Here is a 23,469-nt window from a genome sequence, read left to right as displayed (position 1 = left end):
CCCTCGACTTTTTGGCGAAAACCCTCGTCGCGCCGCGCGTTTTTGCGCCGACTGGCCGGTCACCCTCTCGCGCCGCCGCCGCTCTACAGGCTGACGTCGATCCCAGATTCTCCGGCCGGATGTATTTATGGCGGGGTTATCGTTCTGCAGATTTCGCCAGGCCGTTATTCACGGTGTTTGGGGGGGATGACCCGCCGCGTGACGCTCTCACTTTTTTTATTCCCCCCTTTGCATAATCCGGAATCTTGATTTATGCGTTTTGAATATACGTACGCGTAAATGCGCATCATCGAAAATTGTTGCTGTGCAGCTTCGAGAGAGAGAGAGAGAGAGAGAGAGAGAGAGAGAGAGAGAGAGAGAGAGGCGCGAGTTCGAAATAGTTTACATCGGAGAGATAGAGAGAGGCTTGGAATTCAATTGCAAGGATGAACTTTCCGCGCCGAAACGATATTCCGTGGTAGTGCGGAGGTGTGAATATATATCGGGCGTCGAGTGCTTTTGAAATAAGAAGCTACAGCTGCGCTCGCAGTCAGGTAGACAGAGTGAAAGTTGTAAATTATGCCATTCAAGTGTCATAAAGTTTAACGCGAAGACAAGAGCCTTTCGGCGATGGAAAGGTGAAACAAATTGGCCGTAATTCTCCTCTCGCTCTCTTCTCTCTCGCGGCAAGTTATCGTTCCTCGAGAATATTGTGAATTTCGTCGCTACGCGCATCTCTGGCAAAACATATCTGCGTCGCTCGACCCTCCTCATAACATCTATCGCGCGCCAGTCCTCTGTATATTTTCGAAAAAAGCTCTCCCTCTGCTTTCCCGTTGCTCTCGTCGGATATGGGAATCATTCTCGAGCCGCTCGAGGAGAGAAAGACTATGAGGGGAGAGAGAGAGGCGTGGGATCGTAAAAGGAAACTTTAGCGACTCTGAGTAAAAGTTAATTTCCTGCGGGGCATCGCGAAATTTGCACCTTCTTTCATTCCGCTCTTTAAATTTCCCGCTCCACTTTTTACTAATTTACTTTTCAAGATCTCTGGCGTTTTAATTTCTCTCCCTTTCTCTCCCCCTTCAGCTTTTTAAATTCCGCCAGCTGGGATTCCGTTTTCTCGAACGCTTCAAGAGCTTTCGGAAAAAATTCGCCGCTCTTAAAGCCGACTGTACACTCTCGAAAGTCGCTATCAGTTCCCGTTGATCGGCCGTTGTAGAGCTTTTCCCCTTTTTTTTTTGAATAAAATAGTAGAAGGTTATGTATTGAATAAGCTTCGGAAAAACTCATATTTCCGCGCTGATGAATATCTCATATTTTTTTATTGGAAATGACTCAATGGCAGTCGCGAATTCCGTGCCATCAACGCACGCGAATATGTTCGAAATTGCGACTAGAATATTGGAATAGACAAATCAATGTGCGCGATGGATGAAAAGAAGACAAAATAAACGCACTTTTACCCAAATACGTATTTTACTCTTAGTTGTGCGGCATCAGAGAAACGTCGAAAACTTTGAAAGCTCCTCTTGCGTATTTAAGCTTCCATTTCGATCCGGCTGGAAAATAATGATACAGGAACGGAGACGGAGAGGTCAATACACAGGTACAAACTGAAACAAAGTGTCTTCTCCCGACTATTGTCTCAGTGCGTGTAAGGGTCTCTCTCTCTCTCTCTCTCTCTCTCTCTCTCTCTCTCTCTCTCGTTGGCATCTCTATCTCTCTTCGTTCACTCTTTCTCCCGGGCAAAGTTTGAGACTTAAATACTTCACGTTTCACTTAAGCTCCTTGCTTCGGGCTCCGGTGGCAGCAGCAAACTTCTCTCTCTCTCTCTCTCTCTCTCTCTCTCTCTCTCTCTCTCTCTCTCTCTTTCTCTCCCGTACAATCTCAGTCGCCAAAAGCTTTCTTATTCGTTGTAAAGCTCTCGCAGCGCACGCGTGCACACAGCTCTCTCTCCCTCTCTATCTCTCTTTGAACGGCAGCTTTAACTTTTTTAACGAATCCTGCGCGACGTTTTCCCGTCCGCTGTCATCACTTTCCATGCTCCGCCCTTTCGGCCATCTGCAGAAATTACATTTTGCCCAGGCCGCGCGCATAGTCCCACAGATTATTATCAGGCGCTCGTTTGTTCACATGGAAGCGGATTACGCTCGTTAGAGCTTTTATTTTTCGTTTTTCTCGAAAATCTTCGAAACTATATCGAAAGCGAGTCGGCCGGGTATAGAGGTTCGACGGGCAACAACTCACTCGCTCGAGCCACCGGAAAAGCCGTCGACGTCGCCCCCGGCTCTCTAACGAAGTAAACTTCCGCGGCTGACCGATCGAAACTTCACTCGAAACGCAAAGAACCGATGACGGGGGCTGCCGTAAGCAGCCTGAGTGGATGGGTTAGCCCCCCATCGAGTTAACAACCGACCTCTCCCCCAGAGCCGGCTTCTACTCCCAGGCCGCGCATTATTCTAATTGAACGTCGCGCGCGGCGCATAAAAAATGGATCCAGGCTGCAAGCGAGCGAGCGAGCTTTCAACCGACCCTAAAAACAATCGATACCAGCAGCGCGCGGCGACGGCCGAACCAAAACAGTAATCCGTCAATATGTCCGAGAGGAGCAAGAGAGAGTCGAGCTCGCCGTCCGTCGCTAATCAGTAATTAGTCAATTAGCTCCTGCAATTTTGCTAATAACGAGGGAGAGAGAGTGCCGCACTGCACCTGCGCGCACGCACTCGTCGCCGACTGCTTCAATTATACACCTCGGACCGGCTGCACTCTGATCGTCGCGCGCTCGCTCATTCCATAGTAATTACCATTGTGTATCGGCAAACTTGACATCACCTTTCGCATCGCGAGCGCGTACGGGCGCGCGGGAAACGTCTGTTGCGTTATCCTGCAGCGAGAGTTTACGCCCTGTTGACAGCGACGCTGCTGTTGTAATGCCTCATTTGCATCGCTCGATGATTGTCGGGTCTTTGATTTGCGGCCCCGCTCGGCAGCGTTCTTTCTCCTTGATTGACGGAACTGGGTCTGCGAAAGCAGAATGGAAGTTTAATTAAAATCTCGATTCGGTCGACGCTCGACTAAATAAAAAATTTTTCAAAAGCTCTCTATACGCAACTTTGATTATGCCGAATTTCAATCGGAGCCGCCTCAAAATTCAGGCGCAGCGCAGCATTCGAATCACACATTATGACGCTTCGTTCCCGCAACACCGTTTTATATGTAGGAATTTCGAAGCTCTCGCATTTACGAATGCGCGCCACGCTACTCTTTCCGCCTGATTACAGCTCTATGCGTTGGCCGAGGGAGAGCAGCTCGAGTTTCCGCGTACGAGTATACACGTACAGCTAGAAATAAGAGCCCGTTCAATAGAAGCTCGTAGTAGAGCAGTTGTATAATCCATCGGTGGATCGATCGTCGCATGTCCGGCTGCATTTTTAATATGCGCACACACAGTGGGAAAAAGGAACGAGCGTTTCCTGGAAGCTCGTCCACTCGCGGGGTTCACCGCTTGGCCAGCGCAGTTATCCTCATTTTAGCCGATTCTCTTTCTGCATCGACGACGATGTCCTATCTCCAGCTCGTTGCCTTTTTTCGGGTCGCGCTCGGAAAAAGAAGTAATCCCTTTCCTGCAAGCGTTGTTTTAAAAACTCATGAGCTAGTTTTTCTGGGATGTATAGTTCGTGTTTAGCCCTTCCGTCCTGATTCTCGAACTTTGTTTTGTAAACGAACTCCTCGAGCAACGAAAGCTTTAAAGAAGATATAAAATCCGCTATCTGCCACACGAGCGAAGTAAAATAAGCACCGAACGTCATCCGCGATTCACATCCGCCCATCAATTAAAAAAAATTCCAGCCTCCGTGACTGCTACGCGCAGCACATGGCCGTGCGTCGAATTAACGATACGCGATATCCTCGCGTCGCGCGAGCAACTTGCGGCAATTAGCGGGATTGATTCGGTCGCGGGCCGGCCGGCGCGCACGCGCCTGCGCTCGTTATAATTAATTGAGCTTATTACGCGAATAATAGTAACAAAGCAAAGCTCCGCGTTGTCCGACTGCTGTAGCTATTATACCACGACGTGGTTGCGTTCCATTGATACGAGCGCGCGCGTAGCTTTTCACCGACGAGAACTAGTGCCTGCGTAGAACGCGGTTAGCGCGTGCGGATTAATTGAACGCGCGAGCCGTTTGGGAAATGCCGGTGGCACTTCGTTCCGCGGAGTAAATAACCTTGAGGAGAAAGAGCGAAAGAAAGAGAGAGAGAGGGCAGTGTTTTTATTAAAAGATCGCGTAGATGATTATATCGCGCGTTTTATACGTGTTCTGGGAAGCGCACAATAGTTATCGCTGCGAGCATCTGGCGCTTTCGGCCTGGTATCTAATTTTATCAGTGACCGTATGTCGTCGTCGCCCACGCCGAGAGTTACCTGATGGCAGGCTCCAAATAGAGCTTCGACGAGAGAAGGAGAGAGAGAAAAAAAGGCCGATCGAAACTTTCCGATAAAAACGAAGAGAGTGCAATACCGCTCTCCGATCTACTCCGGCACACAGACACACACACCCGCGTATGCCCGTCCGAGTTATTATCGCCGGGGTAATAATACCCTAAGAGAGTCTCGCTCTCGCACGGTTATGCATACTGGAAGTGGAAACTAATTACGAACTGACAGGGGCAGGGAGTATTGTGCAGCTCTCTCGGAGAAAACGTCTTGTCAAACACTAAACTTGGCTCGGCGCTCCCGAGTCCATTGTTCGCGCATATACTTCTCTCTCGGCCCCGATAAGGTGCAAGAAACTCGCGTGTGAGCTGCTGCCGCTGCTGCTGCTGGCCAACTTGATATCGCGCGAATTAACGAGCCGACTCGCGCGCATACCGAGACCGGCCGCCGCGTATACTCATAATCTCGGCGCTGCTGCTGCCGTTGCGGCGTCTAATCAAACGCGGAGCTGCGCTTTCTTTATCGCGCAGCTCTCCGGTTTCTTCGGCCCGATGTTTTTAGCACCGCTACGATCCCGTCCTATGCGCCGGGAGCAGCGGCCTTTTAAACGGCCGCCGTGTGTATATACGCGCGCGGCGTTTGAATTATGCAGCCGCGATGCGGAGCGATAAGAGATTCGAGAATAGGAGTAGCTACGTACGACTGATGTGTGTGTATAACGTGCGCTTGCAGTGTAGTCCGCTCGCGCGCAATTATAACTCGGCAAAGTAGGCGCACAATGCGCTGGCTCGCGGTTATCCCGCCCGTAAATTCGGACCGAGAGCCGCTCGCAAATTTCATGTGCTCATGCGGCCCTCGCCGCTGTTGAATCAGAGCGTGTAAACAGAGCTAGTTGAATTTCGCGGGCACCACAATGGCGACTCGGCCGAGCTTTGTCGGATTCGCGCGCTCATTTATGCATCACTCCGGCGGCGTTTTTCCAATGTGTCGGCGCTTCTCGTCTCCATAACCATGACACCCGCTGTGTGCTTTACAGATACAAGCCGTTGCAGGAGCGAGGCAACAGGATGATCAGCGGAGTTTTCATCTAGTGCAGAGAGTTCGGTGTGCTTGGCAGCAGCGAGAAGGCCGCGCATATCTCTCGTTCGGCAGCCGATACACACATACACACACACGGCGAGTAGCGCGCGTGACGAAGAGAGCGATCGAGCTCGAGGGGGATGGCCGGCGGGTGGGGGCCTATCCCGATAAGGCTTATCAGCTGGCTGCAGGATGGTCGCGCCCAGCTGGCTATCATCAGCGAGTCTCAGCAGTGAAGCACAGGTGCCTAGCCCGGAAAGGTCGCAACCAGCAGCAGCAGCAGCTCTTTTACCGCTACTCCTAGCCGTCGACGTCATCAGCAGCAGCAGGAAGTCGAGCCAGGAGTCAACGCTCTAGCGAGGAGAGAAGAGGTACGAGTGGCTTGCGTAATCGCGGAGCACGATAGTTAAACGAAAGTTCTCGAGCCCCCTTTTTCCGCGGGCATTATATTCCTCGTCCCCTATGCGCCGCTCCCTGCCTTCCTCGGAATTGGCCGACGACCAAGGGAAGGAAAATGCTTTCTCTCTCTCTCTCGGCGGATACCTCGCTCGCGAGATCTTGTGGAGGGAACAAAGGAGTCGCGCTCCGGAAACGCGCCGGGGCAAAGGAAGTAGTAGAGAGAGAGAGAGAGCGCGCGAGCGGAATTTGCCTCTTTCTCCCCCCTGCCTCCTTCTCTATTGACCCTCCTCTTGTTTTTACCTTCGTATTTTTCTTTTCCCGCTGCAGTATACAGCTATATATTCGTGCATCCCCCTCCGCCGCTCTTTCTCTCTCGACTGCTCGCAGTCTATGCGCGAGTTCGAGCCCCTCGGCCGTGTGTCTGTCTGGCATACTTCGAGTTTCTAATTAAACTCGAACTTTTAATTGACTCGTTGTAACGCGGCTGCACATACTGCTGCGATGGCTACTCCGCGCGGCAGCGCACGTACTCTCTCGCCCGGACACACCTGTTCGCGCGAGAGAAAAACTTGGCCAACTTCGGCTCTCTCTCTCTCTCTCTCTCTCTCTCTCTCTCTCTTGTATTTACGTGTCTGCGTATGTGTAGCTCGTATCGCTGATAAGTCGCGAGAGATACCGTTGTGCCCACATACACGATCGCTCGTATCACTCACGGAGCCTTCTCCTTTTCTCTCTGTCCTCTCCGCAGACGCTGAGCAGCAGCAGCAGCAGAATCGACCTGCGCAGCCTCTCGAGAGCTTCGAAGAAGAAGAAGAAGAAGAAGAGCGAACGAACAAGACACAGAGAGTCTCGCGAGTGATATATCCATCCGTACATAGGTGTGTTAAGTGTGTGCGCGAGTAGTGAACTAGGCGAGTCTCTTCTTGAAGCCAACCCCCGTGTCAAAGTTTGGAGGTCTCGCAGCCTTCAAACTTGGCCCAGCCGGCAGAAATCATTCAGTCGAAGGCGACGAAGCGCAAGTCGTCAGCGGACGCAGCAGCAACAGCAGCAGAAGCCGGAGCGGTCGCAGTCCCAGCGAGCAGCAGCAGCAGCAGCAAACAGCCGCGCTGCCGGTCTCCGGAGCAGGCCGAGACTGCCGCCGCCGCAGCTGTCGTCCTTGACTCTGCAGCCGCAGCAGCAGCAGCGCAGCAGCCGCCGCCAAGGACACCCATGAAAATGCTCCAGTCCCTCAACACGCTCGCGAGCAAAATCTCGCCGGGCTCGCCCACCGACGGCAACGCCAACAAGGTGCACATGCACAACAACAATAATAACAACAACAACAATGAGAGCGGCAAGAGCATCTCGCATCATCCGCACCCCTACAACAAGAAGCCCGCGCAGACGAGCCCCAGCGCGCCCCAGTCCACGACCAACGGCGACCAGAAAGAAAACACGTGAGTCCGTTTCTCTGCCTGCCCGTAGCTCTGTGTGTGTGTGTGTGTGTGTGTGCGTGTGTCTGTTTGTGACGTGCATCCATTGTGTTCGCCTTGGCATCGTCCGGAGGAGAGAGAGGGAGAGGCGCTTAAATTTTAAGACCTCGAGCCTCCTCCCTCTTTCTTCCTTCCACCCTCTAACCAAGTCCTTCTCCGCCGTTTTTTACATGTAATTCCGCGCGCTCTCGAGACTCTCGAGAGCGGCAGGAGCTCCGCGGCTTTCTCTCTCTCGAGAATTTCGCCGCTAAATCCGACAAGGGTGCTCGATACGACTTCGCGCCTCGCGCGCTTTTTCCCTCAAAGGGTAAATTAAGCCAGCAAGGTCTCGAGCCGCTCATTTTTTCGGTGTAAAAATTCTCCCCCGCTTCGTCGGTCGGAGGCATTTTGTACTTTAATGGAGAATTTCGTCGTTGCCAAAGTTCAACAATATAGCAGCTCGCTGATTACACGCCAGTCAAAACACAGCATATTATTTCTTCCACAAACCCTTTCGCATTTCAAATCACGGGAAGGTCATCCCGAATTTCGCTCTTATTTCGTTATGGCATGCGAGGGAAAGCGACGGGGAAAAGGGGCTCGCCAGCTGGATGTAAGCGGCCAAAATAACTCGGAACTCTGTGTTCGCGCGCGGGGGGTCTCGGGGCCGTCGATCTTGCCCCGCGGCTCACCTGCTCCGCTCTCAAGAGCGCGACCTTATGTTTTACCGGATAAGCATGATGTAGGGAGTAGCTCTCCCTCGCATGTCTGTTTTTATAGAGCGTTGTTGTTTTCCCGTGCCCGTATATGCTCGGGCTTTTTGTGTTATCCTTCTGTTTTACTTGTTGCATGCAAAAAGTTCGTAGCCGAGCAGCCCGTTATAATAACGCTCGATTCGCAACGCGTTTGAGTGAATTTATCGAGCGCTTTATACCGAATCGCTGCACCGACTCGCTGAAAAATAAAACGTCCTTATCTGAACTTAATCCTATAATGCCGCTGATAAGGAAAGCAGTGGAACATTTATTTTGAGAACAGACAGTTTGCAACACGGTAATTCACTCGAATTCAAGTTGTAGAAACTGGCTATATCAGCGGATAATTTAAGAATTCCTCCGAAACTTCTCATATCGCGCAGCTCGTGTACACAGAGAGCTGACGACAGCAGGAGAAATCTGAACTCGCTTACGTCGCCTCTAATTACACCACACCTCGTCGAAATATTGACCCGTGCGACGAGCTGGCGAGGTGAAAGAAATCTCGGGCACATCGTGACGTTATCGTTCAGATACGCCGACAACGACGCGCCTGTATCTCTGTCTCTCTCTCTCTGTCTCTCTGTCTCTCTCTCTCTCTCTCTCTCTCTCTCTCTCTCTCTCTCTCTCTCTCTCACTCTCTCACTCGTTCTCGCGTTCTGCGCAGTTTACACTGATACGGCCGAGAGCATATAGAGCCGCCTTATCTGCGGCGAGCGTTGTCTTTCCACGGTGTGCTCCTGCTGTACGTAGAGCTGCTTCTGCTGCTGGTGTGTTTTCTGTGGCGCCGCTGCACTTTTCCGTGAGGTGAGAGATAAGCCGCATGTATAATTGAGATGGTACGCGGTGGTAAGGGTGAATTTCGAAAAGCCTGTTTGCCAATGCTTTTTAGATTGCCGCTGTAGATTACAAGCGAAAATCGATACGGCGCGATTCCTACATAATGTGCCAGTTTGCGCAATGACGGACACGCTTGATGCTTCCTCAGATAACGCGTATGTGCGACCTCGTAAGGCGAAAAGCGATATGATAACGGAGTGGTAGGAAAAATTGGCGTAAACAATGCAAAAAAATAAAACTGAACCCAGCTGGAAAAAAGATCCATTAGCCCTAATTTGATGCCCCAGATACGAGGCGAAATTTTCGTCACGTCCAGGTCGGGAATATTAAAGAAAGCCCCCCCGAGTATATTTACACCTCTCTCTCGCAGCGTGTATAAATCTTCCCTTTCTCTCTCCTGCTCGCTTCGTGAAAAAATTTCCGGCGCGAGAAAAGAGAGGTTGGTAGGTGCAGTATATAGTATAGCAAAGCCCGCCGACTGGGACTTGTAATCTCCAAGTGCTGGCTGCGCGCCGGCTTCCAAAAGGAGCAGAGAGTCGTGTTATTTCAAGGCAAATCCTTTCAAAGCAAGGCCCAGCGGCAGCAGTAGTAGAAGAAAGAAACGACGCGGCGTCTCTGCCTTTATACATACGTGCCGAACGAGATCGCGAGATATGACGGAATAGAGAGAGAAAAACGGACGCTGAATGCTGAAGAGAATGGGAGGGACCTGCAGCGCACTTTTCACGGCGCGCGGCTGCGGGGGAGGCGAATAAAAAGCAGCCCGAGAGAGGAATCCCGACACATCCAACAAATCTAAGTGTACGTGCGAAAATTTCACAGAGCCAACTCTTCCCTCTCTCTACTCTTGCTCAGCCGAATACATATTTATACACGGATACACGCGCGCGCACGGGCCTCTACACTCCCTCTCACGCTGCCGTTTGGCCAAGAGAAAAGGGAGTAGAGCGGATTTTAGTAGGCTGCACGTATAGCGCCATTGTCGCGCGGGCTGCTTCTGTCGCTGCACAACGTCGGCAAATTGTATCGTCTCTTCCGCGTTTGCTGCTGCACATGCACTAGCTCGCCCACGTTAAATTCCGCGTCGTCTCTCGCTTTGCGAGAGCCTCGCCCAAAGTGGCCGAACGCGAAGCAAGCCGAGTGTGTACGCTTGCGCGAAACTTTGCATTCAGCAGCTCCTACATTACGCGATTTCTTTGGATCGCCCCCGGGGCTCTCTGTCTCTCTCCGCTCGAGTGTTGTTACACCCGGCGTGGATCTTGAGAGCCGGGAAAAGGGTCAGTTTCTCGTCGTCGCTGCGGCGAAAGTTTATGCGCCTCGGCGCCGAGGAAACTTGTAGCACTGCGGGCTAAACAGGCCGAGGCTCGTTAGTATTTTTAAAAGCTGGCACAAAACTAGCATTATCATTTTATCCCCCCCGCGCTCGAGTTGGCCGACTGTTTCCGCATTTCTGGGTCATGCCGCCCAGGCGCGCGTTTCGCCTTTATAACGCTCTCCTCTTTCTCTTTCCTTCTCTGTGTAATCAGCGGAGTAATTATCGCATTAAGAAAATTGTTGTTGAAAAACACAGGGCTGCAGCTGCGGAGGCACAGAGGAGCTGAGCTAATGGGCGAAACGCGAGTCGCATAAACACGACAATTGCGCGAGAAAATCAGGTTAGTCGGGAAAGAGCGAGAAGGAGGAGAAGTTTGGCGCGCGGGAACATCAATTAAAATAGAAACGCGCGACGCCGCTGCCGCGTTGTGAATCATTTGAGCGAGTCAATTATAAATCTCGTGGATTTCCGCGAATCAAATTCGCGCGCCAGAAAGTTACGGGGAGATAAGATGAGGATTGGACGTAATGAAATTGGTTTGGCATTGGCCGAGTAGGACAAAGAAAAGGGTTTCGTCTCACCACTATTGTGTATTTAAATAGAGCAGGTAAAGAAAAAGGCCCAAGTTTGATAAGAAGAAGGGCATTAAGAGAAACGAGCGCGTCTAATCAAGCGGGGGACGCTCGTCAATTTCACGCGACATCAGCGTTAAAAGAGCTTCTTCTCGGCCTCGAGAACGACTCGCGGCCAGTGAATCGAGTTAACGACTGAAGTCTGCTCGCTCTCTCTCTCTCTCTCTCTCTCTCTCTCACTCTCTCTCTCTCTCTCTCTCTCTTCTCGGGTGGTACACGCGAAAGTAACCGCAAACGCCAGCGCCGCACCTACTAATAAGGGACATAACCATCGCGGTGTTGCTCGCTTCCGAAGTGCTCGACATTTCGCTGCGCGAGCGCCCCTTTATGGCAATCGCGAATTTGCATAAATGCGTCGCTGGCGCGCTTGGAACAGAGCATCAGGGCCGATGCAAATTATTCGCGCAGAGTGCGAGTGAAAAAGGCGGCGATTATGCCGGGGAGTCGAGTCTCTTTCGCCGGTTCAGCAGCACGATGTAATAATATGCACGGAATGCTAACTTTGGCGGGGATTTAATTTGCTTAAACCTCGACGCGACTCTACTCTCCTCCCGTTTCCGGGGCCATCGAGTGTCTGCTCTCGGGCTCGTGGTAAAAAGTTCTCGCGACGAGCTCGTTACTCCTAATTGTTACGGCGGTTATTAAGGAAAAATTTACTTGTTATCAGTCGCCGCAGCAGCAACGTTCTTTCCCGATTAAATTGTACACGCGCGATACGTTTTCCGCGCACGATACGAGCAAGAATTTAATATCAGCCGACATGATCAATTCATCGAAGACACACAGAGAGAAAGCTCTCCCGCGTCCCGTATAGTACGTCAGTCGTTGCTCTCAGTCGGTGAATGGAACGCTACAGTCTGTCGAATCGGCGAGAGATCGATCGGCCGTATATTGGATTCGAGCCGTTGCTCTCTACTCCCGCGCGTTCTAGTGCAAGTTGGACGTACACCGGCCCCCGTTGCCGCGATCGCTCATGATTTTGGCTGATGGTGTGATGTGCCGCTGCCGTGTCGAGGATGAGAGCTTGCGTCGGCCAAAAACTTGGAAAACGATCCATCATGAGCGCCGTCTTCCCAGACGCTGAGAGAGTGCGAGAGGCAGAATCGATCCTTACAAGTCCCGGGCCTCGAAATTCCCGTTTAATTAGTGTCGCTATCGATGATTTAGGAGCGCCGATCGCGGTTATTTATACGAGTTTCCGCCTCGATGATTCATCGCGCGTATGTCGCTCGGAAAAGAGAGAAAAATGCAATAAAGCGCGACGAAATTAAAATGTAGGTTATTAGACCCGTGTACGCGGAGGAGGAGGAGGAGGAGAGCTGGCCGGAGATATCGCGCGGAAGAGAAAGAAAGCGAAAGCATAGAGCAGCGGAGGGGGCGGATCTCTCTCTCTCTCTCTCTCAAGGGGTGAGCGCGACGAGATTGCATTAGCATGTTATTGGGAGGTTGTTTACTCCCGGCTAATCACCATCTCTGTCGAGCTCTCTCGCTCGCGCGGCGGCCCCTGCAAAAGTTATCTGTATATAGGAACTTTGCATGGGTCGACCCCCGCTCTCGGAATCATCGCGTGATTTATTGCGTATTATTCCGGACATACTGCGCGTCGTATAATTACGCCTCTCTCTCTCTCTCTCTCTCTCTCTCTCTCTCTTTCTCTCTCTCTCTCTCTCTCTATCTCTCGGTGAATATTTTTCAAGGAAGCTTTCCAAGTTATTCAGCTCTGAAATCTCATCTCGCTCGCTCTCGGCGTGTTTGTATTCCAAGTTATCCGGAGGGCTCGCGCGCTGCGCATGGAGACTATACCCGCTCGATGGCCGACTACAATGAGCGCGCAAAGCTCGGGAGCAGATGTTAATTACATTCCGAATACGTATGCTACAAAGCTCTTTCTCCGTGCGTAATACGCGACGACGTCTCCTTGCCGACTCATCTCATTTTTACCTGTGCAGCCGCCTGGAGAAGAGCAGAGACAGACAGAGAGAGAGAGAGAGAGAGAGAGAGAGAGAGAGAGAGAGAGAGAGAGAGAGATGTGCTTTATTAAAAGCGCAAAAATGCCGCCGTATACACACGACTATCCCGACAAAGCGCATTCTCGCTCGGGTCGCGAACTTAATTCGACTATTCATCTAGCAAGAGTCTTTTCATCCGATCTCCCTCTCTCTTTGCAGCGAGAGTCGAGTCGCAGCGGGTGGTGGGCGGATTTGAATCCGGTTTAGCTGCTCTGCAGTGTCGCGTGTCTCGTTGGCGTTAAAATCCATGGAACATACCAGGAAAGAGAGAGAGAGGGGGGGGGGAGGGGGAAGGCTTTATTGGAAGGAAGCGCAAACTTAATTAAACGAATAAATAACGTAACAAAGAGACGCCAGGTATTCCGTGCCGCTGCTGCTGCTTCTCCTCGGCCCTTTTCCACTCGCGCGATCCGCTTTCAGAGAGGACTAGAAGACGCTCGGCTGCTTAGCGCCTCTCTTTAGTCTTTGCTAGTAGCTTCCCGGGCAGCGGAACAATGCAGTCAGTCGTATATCGGCAAAGAATAACGAAAATATAAAGGCTCGAGTCTGGAAGAAGGAGTACGCGATGCGTTATATTGCAGCCGGTTCGGGGGACTCGATTACGCTCTCGGGCTCCGCACGTAATATTCGTCAAAGAAGTTAATAAGCAGCCTCTCCATTGTAGACGGCAGGCCATTGTTTTGAATATTTCAATGCGGACGCGCGCGACGCCCGGCTGCTTTCTTCTCCACAAAGAGCCGCTTCAATGCCACTGCTATACACCGCCGCTGCTTCGCGTATAATTCGAGAAAAAATTTTCATTATTATGCGAGCTGTGGAGAGACCGATGACGCGGCGCTTTGCGCCTCGCCGTATCGCGTGTCCAAGAAAAAAGCTGCGCTCGCTGCTAATTAAAAACTGACCGTGTAGCGTATCTACAGTGTCGTGTGCGACGCTTAGGTCAGCACAGCGCCGGCTACTCGAGCGGCCTATTGCTGAGGTTACGCGCGGCGACGATGCTTATCTGCGCCTAATGCGCACGAGGCGTGAAACCTGCAGCTTTTTTGTCGTGAACCGCCGTTTTCGACCGAGAGAGAGAGAAAAAAACCGAGCTCCACCTTGTTTACCTGGATTCGTATTCAAATCGGGGGAGTGCGCGGATTTTTATCGGAAATTTTTACTCTAATAAGCACACTGATGCTTATCAGGGAAAAAGAGCAGGCGCATTATAACGAGTAATTAACGTACCCGCAGAACGACGCGATCAAAGCAATTGCTTTCGATGCTTGTTATACAGCCTTGTCAGTTACGCCGCCAAAGTTTAATTAAAAAGCCTGTCTAATTAAACGTTTATACCCGGTGACTCACGAAAATCGGCGTCGATTCGCCAGGCCATGCAGTAGGAAAAGTCGTTAAGGCCATTATTAGCCGAGCAATAATTCGACATGCAATTAACTGCCAGCCGTGAGTTCATTCTATTTATAGATGGGAATATCCGAGATATATGGGAGATATGAGAGAGCGTCGAACAGGAGAAACAAGAAAAGGGAAGGAGGCCGCTGCCGATGGGCGTGTAATTCACAAAGTTTTAACAATCGTCTCTCCCGCTCTTTGCTGCAAGGGCTGCGTGGCACGCGAGCTGCTCGTGTCTCAAACCGCAAATCTGCCGCTTCCGCGTATAGCTTGATCGAAGGCCTTCGATCTCCCCTTACCTGCGCGCTGGATTTCGCAAAGAAAAAACGAGGAAGCGGCAATTTTCCTCGCCTCGCGCGCTATACCGTTATTTTCCAAATTTCTGAGCGGAAATTGGATTTCGCGGAGCCTTTGTCGGGGGCAGATTCGCCTTTACTTGGACGATTTGTTTGTGCGTGAAAGTGTGAGAGTGAGATGGATAGGTGGTGCCCGATGCCTATAAGGTCGAGCTTAAAATTCAAACAAAGCACGAAACGTTGATCGAAGTAATTTGCCTCTTCCCCTACAAATATTTACAACGCGATCTCGGTGAGTTATGCGGGAGAAACGTTTTTTAAATTAAACTAAGTCAAATTTCGAATTTTCAAGACTCTACGTTTCGCATAAAGAGTCCCAGGTAAGATTTTACAACTTGAAAATCCGGGGCGAAAGCGCGATAAATTCTGAATAAGGCCCGCGCGACGACGTTTCGCAATTAGTCAGCTCTCACTCAGAAATCGAAAAATCGCGTCTCGCTTGTCATTTGCTCGGAGCAGTTCGAAATGAACTCGGCGCAAGTCGCGTCTCTCCAGTGCAATAAACGCTCTCGAATACAAACGCGAAAGTTCGTCGTATCAAAAGTTGGCCGTCCGTAGTTTTGTTGACAGTCGCTCGCTCGCGGCGCGCAGATAGAGACGAACGCGTCGATGGGCTGTGACACTCTGTGTGTATACCGTATACTTTTGTAGGCCGAAAGCTCGCGAGCGCGGGAATTACCTTTTCGCTGTTCGGCTCGCCCGCGTCGTAACCTACTTCCCGCCACTTTCTTCGTGACTAATGTGGACGAAGCGCAAACAGAGAGCGGCCCGGAAGTGGGGAAACGCTCTGTCGAGTGCCATTAATAGGGCCGCGCGAGAGAGACAGCCTAGTGGGCCACGTGTATTTTCCACCCCTCGAGCTCTCTCTCTTTCCCCCACCCCCGCGCAAGTGCTGCCGATCGATTTGAATTTCGTTATCGGAACATGCTAATGCGACGCCGCACACGCAGGGAGACACTCGATATTTCAGTTGCGGAGCAAAAAAAAGCAAGTGGAGTTGGTCGCAAGTAGAAAAAGGTGGGGGTCGATCAGACGGACTCGATGCATATTCTCGCATTAGACGAATCGACGTATCCCATTAAAACTAACCTAGCGTGACGAGGTATCTCGCAATGGGCTTAGCTCCCCGCGCTGTTTATGCTCAGCGTGTAAGCCTGTTTTGAACAATCCCCCATTAAATGGGCCAATCCTATCATCGCATCATGGACCGCGTCAAAACTATTTTGCCTAGCGAATTCATTAGTGCTTCCCGAACAACGGTTTAATATATATCCATACCACGGTCAATATATTCTCCGTTTCTAAAATCCACAGAAACGAGCCCGTCAATTTCCCGCGTACTCCCGAAACTTGCCGAATATAACGAAGCGAGAGCCGCCGACGAAGAAGTTGCCGCGAACAGCAGCCGCGCGCGCACTTTACATAACAAAATGAGTTAGTTGCTCCGCTCTAACGGGACATTTGTCGTCGTCGCGCGCCGGCAGACAATAAGTTTCGAGACATCAAGTGGGACGTTCGCGCGCGGACCTCGTCATCGTCGTGTCGCGACGACGACGTCCCAGCGCGAAGCTATTTGAAAGACTGTATCGTTCTCTTCGTTTATGCGTGTCGCAGGTGCCTTATTAAACGCGATGCACTTGCAGATTACGCTATCGGGACATCTGTTTCCGTTTACGTAAGGTAGCATGCGTCGGCTTCCAATTAGCGCTTGACGTTTCTTGTGTGCATTATGTGTCACCTACTTTGTGTAGGCTTTTGTGTTTGCAAATTATAAGCAATGATGCGGAGAGAAGCACGAACCAACTAACGCATACGTTTCTATTTTTTATTTTTCAGGTGAGTAATCAACTTTCGTTCTCTTCCGGAAAAATTACGCATCGATCGGTAAGTCGAATCGCAAAACATACAGGTGCCGAGAGGGGGCTGCGCTTTGTATGGAGTTCGCCTGGTAATATATAGTTCGCGAAAAAGAGGGAGAAAGCGCGAATATATACACACATGCGCGAGGCGGCGCAGCGTTGTTTCATAAATTCGCTTTCGACTCTATTACTTTGACCGGCGGCGGCGGCGAATGGAAATGCGAAAGAGAGCCGGCGTATCGGCCGCGTAAATCATTAGTTTTATCAGGCTCATCCAGTTCGTATTTCCGCTTTATCTATCGGGCTAACTGGCCATTCGTTTAAAAAGAGTGAAAGAGAGAGGCTGGCCAGAAAAAGCAACAAAAAATCGTAAAACAATGGTCAATCCGGCCATAGAAGCGCCGCGCGAGAAAGGGTGAGCGAGCGAGCGAGAGAGAGACAGAAAGAGCTATAGCTCCGAGCAAAATACTGTCATGGACTATTCCGTTGAGAGCTTTTCGCTTAATCGTCTGCGCAATCGCAATGCATGTCGTCCCTATACGTCAAGTAATTTATTTTTCCAGCGGCGGCCCCATCAAAGAGCTTGCGCCCGAATGAAGCTTCACCTTCGAGTCCATTGTTTGTTCCACTCTCTCTCTCTCCCTCTCTCTCTCTCTCTCTCTCTCTCCCTCTCTCTCTCTCTCTCTCTCTCTCTCTCTCTCTCTCCCTCGGCTTTTTTTGCCCCTTGCCGCCCGTTTACTTCTGTGTCTCGCTTTTTTGCCTTTCGCGCAAACTCGCCTCTATTATTTTTATTATTTTCGCTCTACGCGCGCTCTTTCCCTTATTTTTCCTCATCCGCCCTCTTAATTACGAGTGCTGCGCAAAGAGCCAGCGCCCGGTTGTTTCACAAAGTCGTTATGCTCTTAAAAGATTATGAAAAGTAACTTCCTTAGTGTCTTCTCCTGCTTCTTCTCTTTTTTTCGCGTGTTCGAAGAAAAATCGCTCAAGCTCTCTCGCTCTCTTTCTCCCCCTTTGTGCCGCTGCGTGCAGCTGCAGGCTTATTATCCTCTCTCTCTCTCTCTCTCCCTCTCCCCTCTGCACCCGTCCACCCCTCGATCGACTATAATAGCGTCCGTATGAAAGGCGCTCTTCTTCATTATGCGAATAACAATTATTAGCGCTGTGCTATTAATTAGTCCATCGTTATATTCGTCGATGATCATGAAAATTCGAAAGCTCGCGTATATTTGTTATGTACGGCGATGAAGAATTGATTTGTCTGTATGTGCGAAAACAAGCAAATAAAGGACAATGAAGTATCCACACGTAGTAGTACGTACACGTTGAAAATAATGAAGCCATTAAAAAATAGCAGGCACGACATAATCCATCAAAGTAGCGCAAAAATAGACGAGAAACGAAGCTGTCGGAGTCCGCTAGCTTATAACCATGCGCGCGTAAAGCTTGTTTACCGATATTTATTAGAGAGCACGGCGCTGCAGCAGCGGCTAGCGCGTGTAAGCGGATATAAACTTGGTCGATGCGTGTTTCGCGAGTTGTGCGCGCGCTCGCGGGAGGATATTTCTAACTCCCGCACGGCAGTGTTTACGGGCTTCGCGGTCGTCGCGCCGGCTAAATTCGGGACTCTTAATACGTACCATGCACAAGCTAACGCCACCGGACACGCGAATGCATTCTGCTCTCGGGCGTCAATAACAATGAGATGCTGCGACCGCACCCACGTGCTGCTGCTGGCTCTAACTTCTGAGAGGCCGCCTTTTCATTAACCGCCGCGACTCGCTATAATTATTCCGGGCGCTGGATTTATCTTCTTAATTTGTCGGGAGAGGAATGCGCGCGACGAATTCAATTCTGATGATGTCGTTAAACTATAACCAAGGGGGCGGAGAAGCTCTGACAGAGGTACGAAATTATTTTTGACGTTCGTTTGTTTTTAGAATGCGCTCTACTAAAATTTCATTCCACATTTTTCGTGACCTATAGAGTCGATGTTCATTTTCCATTCACATGAAGCTTGCGATGATCTAGAAAATCAGAGTATCCACGGACAAAAGCCGAAAATTTCTCTCGCGAGCAATAATAATCCAGCGAACTCTCTACCGGCAGCTATTTTTGTCGAGAGAGTGCGAAGTGAGTTGTGATACTCTCCTCCTACTCCTCGTCTCGCAGACGCGTACAACTGTCAGTCGGCATAGCGGCGGCGGCTGCGGGAGAGATGACGCTTATGTTTAGATTCGAGAATTCGCGAATCTTTCCTCCCACTCTGCGAGGAATGCCCCGAGCCGGCCAGTAGTAGCAGCAGCAACGCGTGCAGGGTGTCAAATTACCGTCATCAAAGCTCCATTTTCTCTATGCTGTGTTCGTCGCAGCGATTAATGGACCTGCATTTTTCCTCAGCGAATCCAGACGATATCTCCCCGTCAAGAGACAACGCGCATTGTTGGCTTCTTTCGGACGCTCTTTCTAATACAAACTGATGATGGTCGATGTATCGAATAAAATAGAAATCTGAAAATAGTTTGACATTGCAAAATCACACACTCGACTGCTGAATGTACGTGATGAACTGCTTCGCGAGCTTGCGAGAATATGCATTTTTTGCGGTCGCCGTCGCGTCCATTTGTCAAGTGTCATGCATTATTCCGTGCCAAACAAACATATCGACTCTTTGCCAAATGCAAAATTCATAAGCGAGCCCTCTGTTCGCAAGATCCAAATTCAGTCTCCGCTTCGCCCAGCTATACCTCGAATAGGAAAAAGGAACACTTTTCGAGCGTTGCAAAATAAGAAAATAATACACAGCAGTAATTCCGCGACGACTTTCGATGAGGCAATTAGACCCGCAAGGAGTGACAAATGCATTAATTTACACGTCAGTGCCTAGCGAAATTCGGAAGGGATATAGTAAAAGCGTCGCGTCGATTGAAAAATGCCCGCTGCCGCGAAAGCTTTCGCGAAATAGGTCGAGGGGACGGCGAGAGTCGCGCGTATTATAATGGTCTGGCGGAGCAGCCTCTCGTCCGATCATTTGTAGTTGAAGCGCGGCCAAGTTTCGATATATACCCCCGGCGGCGGCAAGACTCAATGAGGTGAAGCCGCGGAGATTGTGTGCGCCGAGCTTAATTAAGAATTAATAGCCAGGGCCCGTTAGCTGCGAATTAGCGCGTGTATACCCACTGCCGATCGGCCCCTCGACGATGTAAACGCGCCGTTTCGCGACTGATGCGGCCTGTACGAGCTCAACTTTGTAATCGAACTAGCTGTACGCAGCGGATTCTCTCTTGAGTGGCCCGGATTTCGAATGGTGATATTCTCGAGAGCCCGATGACGCTGTAGGCGATTTATTTTTCGCGAAAGCGCGGATGTCAAAAAGCTCCCCAACTCGTATGAAAGGGGTCGGTTGAGAAAATGAGGTCAAACAATGTCAGAATTAATTTCGCTTGCTTTGGCCCCCTCGAGCTATACGCTTCCCCGTAATTTTTAATCACACGAATCTCGAAAGAAAGCGCAGCTCGGCTCTTCAACTTTTTCCAAATTAAAACTTCCCCGCCGCGCCCGTTGTCCTGCGAAACATCAGTCCACGCGCGTCATCTTATTCCAAAAGCGCTATCGCACCGTTTTATAACTCACGAGCGTCGACACCGCTCTGTATAGTCGCGCAGCAGCAACGAGCACTTCCGCAAATCGCTCTCGAGTAAAAATTAAACTCACTCCCGGGGAAAGCCGAAAAACCATTAAGGCTACGCGATACCAACGTCTACGGGGTCGGCACACAATTCCGACCCAATAATCCTCGGGCTGTATTCCACGTCTTTGTTTAACCTCCTCCATCCAATCGCTTATACCTACAGCGCGTCGTCGGCACGTCCGAGGCGTCGGCTCGTATAAAGCGGACTTTCTCCTTCGCTTTTCTTCTGACCCGTTGCGCCGGACATTATCGCCGGCCGCGCGCGCGCACGTCCTGGATCTCCTCACCGAAAGCTTCTCCGATTCCGGCGACTGAGAGAGAGAGAGAGAGAGAGAGAGAGAGAAAACGCTTTCTTTATGAACGGTAATTCGTCGCACGCGTTGCAGCGAGCGGGAGAGAGAAAGCCACGTGACGCGCGACTCAATCTCTCGAGGGGCTGTCCGTATGTGCGGCGAGGTCTGCGCTTTTTCTCTGATTTTTCTCGTTGCTTCTTCTCAGGTTTATGTTTTGACAAATTAATAAGCGGCCTAGTGCCGAGTTCATCTCAGCTTCATTGTATACAAAGATAAAGCTTCCTCATCTTCGACAATATTTTTGAATACCTCCGCATCTATCATCGCAAAAATAATCCAGAGCGAATCTCGCTCGTATTTTTATTATCAGCTCTCGAGAGCATCGATTTTCCTCGCCGGAACAGAAGACGTTCTCCGCACGTACACATACACACATACACATTGTAGCCAGTAATGCGCGCAATAACCCTCCTTCCCGCCGGTAAAGAAAATATTTTTCAGCGTTCGAGATTGAATGAATTTTACAGGCGCCGCACCAGTAAAAAAGCAGCCAGCTCCACCCCCGCGGATTTTTCAGCGCGCGACAGCGGAGCCACTCGGCCTCGTAAAGTTATTTTGACTCGGACCCGTCTGCTCCGCGCGTGCTCTGCCCATCCAATAACACTCGACTTTACGATCCCGCGACGCTACGCTACATAAAGGTATTGAATTAGAAGCGAGTTGCGAGCTTGCGACCATAGTTGTGCAGGCGTCCTCTCCTCGCCGTGCTCTTCCGCGTGGCCCGAATATCCTCGGTTAGCCCAACCCCATCGTCAGCGGTAAGATTTACGGTCGTATCTATATGCTCGATTACGCTGCACGACGTTCTGTGCTCGGCCCTCGGGTGGTCTTCTCTTCGCCTCTTAGTTGCTTTTTCTTTCTCTCTCCGGGAAATAGCGTAATAGTAAGCTTTTACTGCGATGACGGGAAAAATCCTGCAGAGCTTCGATTCCACGTCGCGCTGAATATTCAAGAGACTCGACTCTTTTTGTATACCCGTATTCGTAATCCTGCTCGCGTATCCGAGAAAAAGAAAGATTCCCTTTTGATGCAGAGCTCCATTAAAATTGCCGAGCGCGAACGCATTCGAAATCCCCGCTCTATACAACTTGATAGAAGTCGCAGTCAGTCGCGTATATGCTCTCGACAGCGACGCGCAAATGCAAATTAATTGCGCGAAAAAGCGCGCGGCCAACTCCCGACGATCCCCGAAAAACCAACAACAAACGCAAAACGAAATTAAAACCGCGCGCATTCATCCGCCGCCGCGCGACGAATCACGATCCGCACACACATAGAGCGCGCGCTGCGACAGCGAAAGCTTTTGTAAAGCTCTCTTCGCCGCCGCGTTACCATGACGCTCGGGCGTAAAAGAGAGCCCCGATAATTACGGCTCGTAGTTTTATCAAAGTCTCTCCGCGCCGCCGCGTCAAAGCGCAGAGTACTTTTTGAGATATAAATATTGATAACGCTCGCTCTCGGTCTCTCGCTTCGAGGAGGCGATATACAGTTTCAGGATGAAGGACGGCTGTCTCGCCCATGGAAACGCGCGCGCGCGTTCCGTGGTCCCTTTGTCGGCGCCCGTCACCTACTCTTTTTCTTTTTCGCACGGCGGTTCGTCCTGTCTGTCCGACTTTTTCCTAAATACGAGAACTGACCATCGCCACCGCCACGGCCTGACGCGCGTAACGAGTCTGCGATGCGATGAATGAGCTGCGCGTCGAGCTTTTTCACCAAGGCGATTACGAAAGTGGCGATTTTTATTTTTTATAAAGGTTTTTCACCGCCTGAATTTATGAGCAAAGGGAATCGAATTCGCTTCGAATCAAATTTATCCGGAATTAGGGGAATTCGAATTTCAAGAAATACCTCACCTCTGCATTCGAACCCATGGGTTTGAATTAACAGCGCGCGGAGCTATTCATAGTTTCAGCTAAAACAAACCGCACCGCTAGAGCGTAATTCAATGAAAGCCAACAATTTAGCCGATCTCTCTCTCTCTCTCTCTCTCTCTCTCTCTCTCTCTCTCTCTCTCGAAAAGCCGAAAAGAACCCTTCCAGCGAATCTCTCGCGTCCGCCCTTGATAAACAACGGCCGCACACACCGCACACAGAGAGCCGAGAGCGACGCTCGCGCGTTCGTCATAATTATACCCTCGTGGAATTCGATCCACGCAAAATACGCCAGGCGCCACGTAGCCATCACCGTAGCTCCTCCTGCTCCGCACACGCGAGCTTCAAACTTGCCGCGCCTTGTATGCCTTTTCCTCTCACTGTGCGCTCGCTCGCTTGCGTTACTTGATAAGGTCGGAATTTTATACAGCGAACCAGTGTGCCAGCGCAAAAGACAAATTAATTAAGCAACTTTTTTAATACCGCGACGAGACGGGTCCTTCTTTTTTTTGTCCCCACGATGATGGACGACCACGAGCGGAAAGTCGATTAGAGCCCGGCGACGAAAATTTCAGAGGGTATAGCCGGGGAATTTCGTCGATGATTTTTTGGAGCTATAGCACGGGTTTTAATTAAGCGAGTTATCGCGCTCTCTTACGCTTCTTTTTTTCCACCGGCGTGTGCATTATAACTAATTCGATGAAATATGCGCTCGCGGAATTTATCGGTTTCTCGAACCGTGGCGCTATGTCCTATGAATATTCCGATCGGTTTTTCATTTTTTTTCTCTCGCACCATACTCCCCAGCGGGTATTACACCGTCGGCGAGCTTCAACGTCACGCGCGTTCGGGCTCTTTTTCGAACATAAACTAATTCGCAGTCGCGAGAGCGACAAAGTTTCATTAAGCACGAAACTTGTTATACCGCAGAGAAAGAGAGAAAGAGAAAGTAACAGCGACGTTTCGAACACTCGAGCGAAATCGAAACGAGCAATCGGCCCTATCTCACCCTCGCTCTCAAAAGCAATACACAGCCCCCCGGGCAGCCATGTACA

At 50.6% G+C, this 23,469-nt stretch overlaps 1 protein-coding gene across 34 annotated transcripts in view; it reads left to right on the top strand.

Moving 5' to 3' along the window:
- The window catches only part of LOC100121536 (arrest), a 296,681-nt gene that overhangs the window by 99,417 nt on the left and 173,795 nt on the right, over positions 1-23,469 (top strand). For 6 of the 34 annotated variants that reach the window (XM_032596764.1, XM_031924661.2, XM_032596762.1 and 3 more), the window contains 2 exons: positions 5,451-5,865; positions 6,642-7,329. The exons of 22 other annotated variants lie outside the window; for them this stretch is intronic. In XM_032596764.1, coding sequence (XP_032452655.1) covers positions 7,103-7,329 — 227 coding nt within the window. In that variant the 5' untranslated portion in view covers positions 5,451-5,865; positions 6,642-7,102. The remainder of the gene's footprint in view (positions 1-5,450; positions 5,866-6,641; positions 7,330-23,469) is intronic. 6 more of the 34 variants (XM_032596765.1, XM_032596763.1, XM_032596769.1 and 3 more) reach the window with 1 other exon arrangement.

This window comes from Nasonia vitripennis, chromosome 2, assembly GCF_009193385.2.
Source record: "Nasonia vitripennis strain AsymCx chromosome 2, Nvit_psr_1.1, whole genome shotgun sequence".
Taxonomy (NCBI): domain Eukaryota; kingdom Metazoa; phylum Arthropoda; class Insecta; order Hymenoptera; family Pteromalidae; genus Nasonia; species Nasonia vitripennis.
Note: the sequence above shows the minus strand (reverse complement) of the source record. Positions and strands in the feature narration are given on the sequence as shown.